The sequence below is a fragment of the Oryctolagus cuniculus genome, chromosome X, assembly GCF_964237555.1.
Source record: "Oryctolagus cuniculus chromosome X, mOryCun1.1, whole genome shotgun sequence".
NCBI lineage: Eukaryota > Metazoa > Chordata > Mammalia > Lagomorpha > Leporidae > Oryctolagus > Oryctolagus cuniculus.
In genome coordinates this window covers 109,851,056-109,859,997 of record NC_091453.1, presented here as the reverse complement: position 1 = coordinate 109,859,997, position 8,942 = coordinate 109,851,056, and the positions used below count along the sequence as shown (strand labels likewise).

General features: G+C 42.4%; 1 protein-coding gene across 1 annotated transcript; it reads left to right on the top strand.

The window, feature by feature from the left end:
* The first annotated feature begins 550 nt into the window (after nt 1–550).
* Nucleotides 551–826, top strand: LOC103351974 (NADH dehydrogenase [ubiquinone] 1 alpha subcomplex subunit 5-like). Its single transcript, XM_051826908.1, has 2 exons — nt 551–630; nt 697–826. The coding sequence occupies exons 1-2, from the start codon at nt 551–553 to the stop codon at nt 824–826; spliced, it is 210 nt and encodes a 69-aa protein (XP_051682868.1).
* Nucleotides 827–8,942: the final 8,116 nt, after the last annotated feature.

Sequence of the window (8,942 nt, the reverse complement as noted above, 5' to 3'; positions counted from 1 at the left end):
AACCCTACCAGAACCACAGCAGCCTTTTGTATAGAAACTGACAAGTTTGTACAGAAATACGAAGGATACAGAATAGCCCAAACAGTTTGGAAAAGGAACAACGAATTGGTTTCAAAACATAGACATCTAGACAAGATGATATTTGTACAGGACAGGAAGAGTTCAGTGGAACCAAGTTGAGAGTCCATTTATGGTCAATTGATTTTGATCAAACATGGCAACGTTAAGTTAACAGAGGATGCATCATCTTTTCAACAAATGGTCTAGGACAACTGGTTATCCATATGTAAAAAGAGGAATTCATATTGCTACTGCATACCACCCCCCCACACACATATACAAAGTAATTTAAACTAGGTTATACACCGAAAGGTCTGGGATACATCCATAAAATTTCTAGGAAAACATGAGAGAAAATATTGTGGCATTAGGTTGGGCAGAGTTCTTATATACAATACCCAGCACACTAGATGGAAAATTTAAAATTAGTGAATTGATTTTTGTCTACATAAAAGCTTTCCTGTGGTGTTCTCCATTTCTTGGCACAGTCATGGTGGGTTTGCTGAGGAAGACCACTGGCCTTGTGGGAGTGGCTGTATGTGACAGTCCACATGAGAGGATAAGAACATTGTACACAGAGATTCTTGACGCTCTTGAATAAATGCCTAAAAGTGCAAGGTAATATAAAAAACTTAGAAGGTATACTTCAGAGGGTGGCCCAATAGAAGAGGTGGTTCTTCAGGCTGAAAAGGAACTAAGTCTGGCAAGAAAAATGATGCATTGGAAACCATGGGAGCCATTAATGGAAGAACCTCCTGCCAACTAGTGGAAATCATCATTATGTGATTTTTGATAGGTTGATGGGAAACTGATGTAATTAAATGTTCTATTGCTTCCATGTTATTGACATCTTATAGTCAAGAAAACTGACACAGGAAGTATTTGGGAGACTTACTAAAATTAGCTATTATGATAATAGAGTCTTGCGAATCCATTTTTGATTTACAAAGTATTTACTCAGATTATTTCAACAATAGTATTTCTTTGAACAGAGAGGTTGTGGGGAGATTTGAAAGTCAGTTAATTAGAAAAATTCCCATTAGTCTTCAATACTAAGCCATAATCAAAAGGCCAACTATCTATAGTAGAACCGTCAAAACATTCTTTAATTTTTTTTACTATCAAGAAAAGTTTTGGAGGAAAGGTATTTAGTTATTGTTTTCTAAACAAATTTACAGGTCGCCATTAGAAGTGAATATGATTAGTTGTGAGAAAACAGCAAAACTAGATGGTGGTAAAATTTTATCTTGTGGATAACGTGCTTAGCAGTGATCTCAAGTTTATAAAGTAAGATAAAAAGACGTAATTACATTGATTACCACATTCATTAACAATGTCATTTTGGTTTATATTTTAATATCTCATTTATTGTTTCATATTGTCTTAATTTTATCATATTGCTGTTACTCTACCAACTTTGGTAGATACTACCTATCATCAAATTAGGATTTATTGTACTGTTGAAGAAATTAGTTTGGTACTTGAAAGAAATGCTTTTTGTCGTACAGAGGTAGTTGGAAACACTTTTCCTTTTTTCCTTTAAGGAAGTTAGCTTTCGGGCCTTTAGCCTTTTTTTTTTTAAGATTTATTTATTTGAAAGACAGAGTTACACACAGAATGAGAGGCACACAGAAAGAGAGAGGTCTTCCATCCACTGGTTCACTCCCTAGATGGCCACAACAGCCAGAGCTGTACCGATCCGAAGCCAGGAGCAGGAGCTTCTGCCCTGTCTCCCATGCAGGTGCAGGGACCCAAAGACTTGAGCCATCCTTCACTGCTTTCCCAGGCCACAGCAGAGAGCTGGATCAGAAGTGGAGCATTCGGGACTCGAACTGGCGCCCATATGGGATGCCGGCACTACAGGAAGTGGCTCCACCTGCTATGCCACAGCGCTGGCCCCATCAGGGCCCTTAGCCTTTGATTGCATTGGTCAACTCAACCACATCAGAATAGAGGTGGAATTTCTTTTTAAAAAGGGCTGTGAAGTGAGTTTCTGGAGATTGCCTGGCATACAGACAGGCTTATATTCAAAATGTCTTAGTCTTGTGTTACAATTTCAGAGTGAAATCATCATGTAGTTTTCACTAAATTTCTGCTATGTGTGCAGCTAGATCTCTAAAACAGAAGACAAATACTATTTGAGGAAAAACATGGTGGTATGCTTACTGTTAAGCGAATGGACTTTTCTTCTGTTCTCACCTTGTTCCTCTCTGTGTAGTTCTGACTTTCAAATAAATAAATAAAATTTAAAAATAAAAAAGAATAATTTTTTATTTAAAAAACACTTAGAATGCAATGCTTGAAAGGCAAATAGCCCAAATGAAACTTTTGCAAAGGGTCTGAACAGACATTTCTCCAAAAACAATATGCTCAAACACAAACACATTGGGGAACTGCAAGTCAAAATAACAACATATTGTGTCACATCCACTAGGATGGTTATAAGCACAAAGAAAGACAACAAGTATTGACAAGGATGTTTAGCCATCAGAACCCTTCTACACTGCTGGGGGCAAAGTAAAATGGTATAGTCACTTTAGAAAAGAGTGCCAGTTCTTCAAGAGTTAAATAAGCATAGACTTACTATCTAACCCACAAATCTCACTCCTAGGTATGTATGCCAAAGAAATGAAACCATACAAGGGTACTTCAGAAAGTGTGTGGAAAAATGGGAACTAAAAGATAAATTTATTTTAGTGCAAATTTTTTTGAAATCTGCAATTTTTCTCAGAATGTGCATTTTACATGAACTTTTGGAAGAGCCTTAATAAGTCCACACAAAAAAATTGTACAAATGTTTATAGCAGCATTATTTAATAACTCAAATATCCATTGGTTCATGAATATATAAATAAAATGTGGTACATCCAATCAATGGGATATTATTTGGGTATGAAAAACAGTGGAGTACTGATCCATACTGCAGGTGGATAAACCTAGGAAACATGCTAAGTGAAAGAAACTATTTACAAAAAGCCGCATATTGCATGATGCCATTCATATAAAATATCCAGAATAGGCAAATTTATAGACGCAGATACAGATCAGTGGCTGTCACTGGCTGGAGGGTGGAGGGAATGGGGGAGGGTAACTGTTAATAGATATCAGGTTTTTTTGGGGAATGGTGAAAATGTTCTGGAATTATATGATGTTAGAGTTTTGGGAATATTCTGAAAATCGTGACTTGTATCTTCTAAGTATGTGAATTGTATTTATATCTCAATAAAGCTATTGCCAAAACAAAAACTTCTATTTCCCTAAGCATTAAGTCCAATGTTCATGGCCCGGAAGGCCAGAGCTTCACTTCTGGGTAACTGTGCAATCTGGTATGCACTGTGCATTTATGTCCATTGTTCACACAGCCTGTGTATGACTGCACAACTGTGCGTCTGCTCCTCCTGTTCCCCTCCTTCCCCTGTGATGTCTCGTTTGCTTTGTTTATCTAGCGAGTTGCGACTAATTTTCCAGGAAGCAGCACAAGTCCCTCCCCTCTTCCTGATCACCACTCTCCCTTTCCTCTGGCGTGACTGTTCCCAACACACACCTCTATCTATCACTGAACTTTTTTTCAGAACTCCATGGAAATTGAGTTTACCTGCTTGCTTTCTAAAGCAGTTGATGAGTTCATTGTGGGCTCAAGTCAGATTTACCTCTCTCTTCCAAGAACAGGGCTGATGTGCCATAGACTCTAGTTACATAATTATCAGTTGAGTAAATGATCTTAGGTAGACTACCTGTTATGCTTATCATGCTGTCACTCCACTTTATCAGAGTGATATTCAATGCCCCTTGAGCTGGAACAAGCTCACAGAACACATGGAAGGGTAGAGCAGGCCTGCTTGGTAATATGGAGGGTGGCCCTACAGTGCAGATGGCTGGGCCACCAGAAAGCCAACAGAGGCATGGCTGGGAGAGGGGGTATTGTGAGCCACCAGCATTGAGACAAGTAGCAGGCAGAGGGGAAAGACCAGTGGGAATTCTTTCAATTCAAAGGAGCTGCCAGGGTAGGGCTGTACAGAAGAGAGGGCCAAACTGTTGTGGCTTAAAAGGCAAAATAAGGCCTAACAGTAGTTCTTGAGTCATGACCTAACATGGACATCTCCTGGGGATATAACTCCTGAGAGTTTGACCTCTGTTGACATTGCCATATAGACTTCTATAAATGCTCGGGTCATATCAGACAAAGGCTTCTTAATTCCACAGGGAGCCCATCAGGTGGCCTTGTGTTCCAGACTACCAACTTTGAACCTGTATAGCCTTCAGCCAGAAAGGCTAGCTGGCTCTAGCTTAGTCTGACAGTTGGATTGGATGGATGAAACATGGGACAAAATGTGGCCTATACTAAATGAAGTTGAAATGCTACATAACTGCCTTAGTATGCTGTACAAGAAGGAATTCTCTGCCTTATGTTTGTAACAGAAACCTTGCCTAAGTTTTCAGCCTGCTGGCCTGCCTTATGGATTCCTGACTCTCAATTTTGAACTTGAGATACTCCCAAAAATCCCTCTCTCTCTTTCTCTCTCTCTCTCTCTCTCTCTCTCTCCACACACACACACACACACACTTCAAAAAGTTCATGGACAAATGGAATGAAAAATGATACACATTCTACATGATCTTCCTGAATCCCCCATATATATCCTATTTTTCTGCTTCTCTAACGAACCCTGACTGATACCCCCAGCAAACGGAGAAACAGTTCAGGAGAAAAAAATGTGACATGTGTGTCCAAATCACAATTTTGTCTAGGGGCAACTTTCCCATGAGAAAGCCAGCTTCCATCAGCAGCCTGTTCACCGTCTTTCAGCTTCTAATTCAAAACAGTTCTTTCTTTGCCTGGCAAAGTCCTACTTGACAATAAACACTTCTGATGAAATGTACAATCAGGGGCCTGTGACAGAGAGGTTTCTAGCGAGGCCTGGGTTTTCTGTCACTACGGTGGCAGAAGGACAGTGCTATCTTTCTTTCCCACTGTGAGACAGAAGCCGGTCTGAAACCACTCCTGTGAGAGTCTGGGTGTGGTTGTGATTAGAAGCCAAGCAAGCTCAAATGAGAGAGGGAGAAGTTTCAGGAGCAGTCATTTATCAACAAATACATGCCCGAGGCAAAAGCGGTGGGTTTTGCCACTTGCCAGTTTGAGCTGATTTGCCTGAACTTGAGAGCTTTGCCAATTACCAGCTTCTTCGGCAGTGCACATCCAAGAAGTGAGACAATGCGCTCTGCAGGACCTCCCCCCACCCCCACCCCAGCAGCCATGGACAAGGTGGGCGCTGAACAACACGCTTGAGCTGTGTTGATAATTAAGGAGGGCCTAGGGAAGCAGAGAAGGCTGTTTTAGTTCAAATGACCTGGAGAAAAAGAAAGTACAGGAAAGACAGTCCTTTTAATGGGGTCTTTACCTTTCTTCTAAAACCTGCCTCTTTAGATCGAAACGTGAATACATTTCATACAAGACACTTAAGACTGCGATTAAGTCAAATTGCTCAATTTTTCCCTTCAGCCACATCCATAGCCATGATCCTCTGCCAGCGCCAGATGTTTCTAGGAGCGGTTAGCTCAAAAGCTCACTTGACATCATTCTGTGGCATTCCTTTCATTGATGTTTAACAGAGGACACAAGGCTTGACTCACACCTTGGCCAGAAACCACGTTGATTAAGGCAAGCTGCAAGGAGTCACAACCTCCCTGCCTGACTGGGGCCAGCTTTGCCTGTCCGCAGCACTGTAGAAAGAGCCTTCTTGTCTGGGATAGAGCGCCTCCCAGGGTTTTGGAGAAAGGGAAAGTCCCAAGCTAAAAGCAGAAAGGAAATTGAATTTGGAAGCAGAGAAACACACATGGTGCAGCTGATCGGAAAGTTGGCACCCATTCTGGGAGTCCCAAATTACAATGTGTGAGTGTTTGTCGTTTTTTCTTGGCGGATGCTCCTTCCCTTGTGTAATGAAACTGTGCACTTCTTAAATGGGATGTGCTGTGGATCACTTGGGAATCTTGCTAAAATGTAGATTCAGATGTTCTAAGTCTGGTGAGCCTGAGAGTATGAATGACTAACAAGCCCCAAGGCAATACCTAAGCAGCTGGTCCTTGGACCACACTTCATGGACAAGGTTAGAAAACATGGGGTAGGCCCGCATATTGGCCCCAAACCGCTAGCATTGGCTGAGTTCTATCAGCCACACAAAAGTGATTGGACTCTTCAGCAGTTTTCAGTCTAGTAGAGAAAGAGCCTTGTGTGCACATCACGGGGTCAGTGTCCAAAGGGAGGTGGAAAGGGCTGGGGACGTTTGGAGGCAGGAGTGGTCACTTCCAGCTTCAGACAGAACACGAGTTTTCAACTGGATCGTGAAGAAGCAAAGGGATTTAAAATGCAGAAACCCAGCAGAGCCTCACCAGAGGCAAGGCACAGAGGGGCTAGAAAACCTGAGGCGTGGGCAGGAAGCAGTGTGCAATTCAGTTTAACTGGGATGGGACGTGTGCTTCTCAGAAGGAAGTAGGATAGACTTATGAAAGTTGATTGGGTAGGCTAGGAGTAGGTCACACAAAACTTTGATGCTATGCTGTGCAAAAGTGCTTGGACTTCACTCTGCATTAGATATGGAGAATTGATTGTTGGTGTTTTTTGTGTTTTGCTTTGTTTTGTTTTTAATTCAACAGAGAATTGACCAGAGCTGTGCCTTAGGTCCAGGTTTTAGAGCTCACTCTGATGAGTGGAAAGGATTGATTGGAAGCAGAGACCCTGGAGGAAGATAGAGCAATGAGGAGGCTGTTGTTTAGTGAGCCCTGCAGGAAGTATTTATTGAGCTCCTGTTCTGCTCCCACCATGATGCTAAGAACTTCCGCAAGCAACAAACACATTCAGGTCCTACCCCCTTGTGGCCCTCACAGTCTGAGTGAGGGGTGCTACAAAGGTTATGGTCAGCATTCTAGAACAGCATGAAAGAGAAAGACCTAAAAGTCTGCGGGGGATCACAGAGAATTGTCTGGAGCCAGTTACATTTTGATCTCGATCTACAGAATGAGGAAGGGTTGGCGTGCTGAAGAGGAAAGTGAAAGGGTACCGCAGGCAAAGGGAAGGGGCCCCCAGAGACCTAGAGAGGAGAAAGCCCAGAACATTCTGAAACTGAGAAAAGTGGAGCACGCCTAAGTGAAGAAAACCTAAGGAGAGAGACAAGACAGAAAGCCAGAAGGGTTGGCGGGGGTCACACTTGCACAGGGCTTCTGTAGGCAAGGTAAGGATTTTGAACCTTACCCTAAAGCTAATGGGAAGACCTTAGGAGTTGTAGCATAGGATTTACTTGGTGAGATGTATGTATGAAAACAATCCATCTGAATCTTTACTCTGTAGAGGATGGATGGAGGTAGGGAGCAAGATTTGATGCAAGGAAGCCAGTGATGAGTGCTTGAGTCTGGGAGACAAGGATAATGGGGGCTTGGTCTGAGTGGAAGTGAGAGTGGAGAGAGATCATCAGACGCAGTGAAAATAAGGAGATACAGTCAGCAAGAACGGCAGAACATAGTGGAGAATGGAGAAGGAGAAGGCAAAAATGATTCCTCAGTTCTTAGTTTGGAATCTGGATGTATAGTGGCACCAGCCACTGATGACCACAGAAGAAAAAGGGGGACTTGGAAGCGAATGAGCAAGAGAAGTTCAGTTTTAAGTCCTGTGGGACACTCAGAAATAAATCGGCAAATCTATACATTAGTAGAGGTTGGGAGGGAGGTTTGGGCCAAGGACAGGGATTCAGGAGTCGTTGAGATGATGATGGTGGCTGAAGGCCTCCGGTCTCATCCTGGTCCCAGCACATTCCCCACTCCCCTGCTTCTCACGCCTCCTGGCTGTGCTTGGCCCCCAAAGTCCATCAAGGACAGAACATTGTAGTGGATGAGCTGACACAGCAGCCCCAATGTTCCCACTACTGAAGAAAAGTAGGATGGATTTTGGAAGTAAACTGCAATGAGAACATCTGAGAAATTTTCTTTGGAGCTGGCATGCACCCTGTCAGCATGAGAGGCAGCTTTTATTTCATGTGTGAAGCCTTATAGTTCCCTCACCAAAATGAGGATTCAAGGCTGCAGGGAAACTGTGCATCAAACAGCTTGAGAGTCTCGGGTCAGCTCTCCCTGCTCAGTCGCCCAACAAGCACTTGACACGTATAAGCTCAGAATACACAGGCTAATTCCAGTATTAGCCTAAGCCAAACCATAATTAGGAACACCTGCTGCTGCTGCCGGAGCAAAATAAACGATAATATATTCCCAAAACAAATACAAATGACCTTTTCTCTTACGTTTCAGATTATTTACACCACTTTGCCCTTTCCATAACCCAGATCATCAAGTTGGCTCTATTTATAAAATAAAGATGTGCATTCTACATAAAACAATACAAGGAAGGTTGCTTTATATAAGTAGTCTTTTGGCTGATGTGCCTATCAGCTACTTCCAAACTGTGCTTTGAAATGATTATAGCTGCAAATTAATGTTTGCACAGGGCCTGTTGAAATGGAACTCTTGTCAAGGAAGCAAAAATAAAGAAAGCCAGCAGCACTATGTCTTCTAAATTTGCAGCAGAATGATGCTTATGGAAAAATATGCAATCTGAACTGAATCAGATGCAAACCTCAGGGTGACATCACATATTCATATGTAAGAAGTTTTGAGTGAAACCAGAACTTGGGAGGGTATGTGGGGGTGGTGGGAAGCTATGGTTCTCTAGAAAGGCAATACCATTGAACTATTCCCAGCCTCTAAACAGACATTTAGATGGAAGAGGCTACCCCCCCTACTTACTGAACCCCCAAATGCCAAGATCTGGGATTTTCAAGTGTAACCCAAGAGAAGACTTAGACTATTACTCTTCCGTAGGGTATTGGTTCCAACACCCT

Bases quoted from the DNA above. Each gene is read 5' to 3' on its own strand.
- LOC103351974 (XM_051826908.1), top strand. From the start codon at position 551: ATGGTGGGTTTGCTGAGGAAGACCACTGGCCTTGTGGGAGTGGCTGTA. The intron at 631-696 runs GTACACAGAGAT...TAAAAAACTTAG, and splicing joins CATGAGAGGATAAGAACATT to AAGGTATACTTCAGAGGGTG.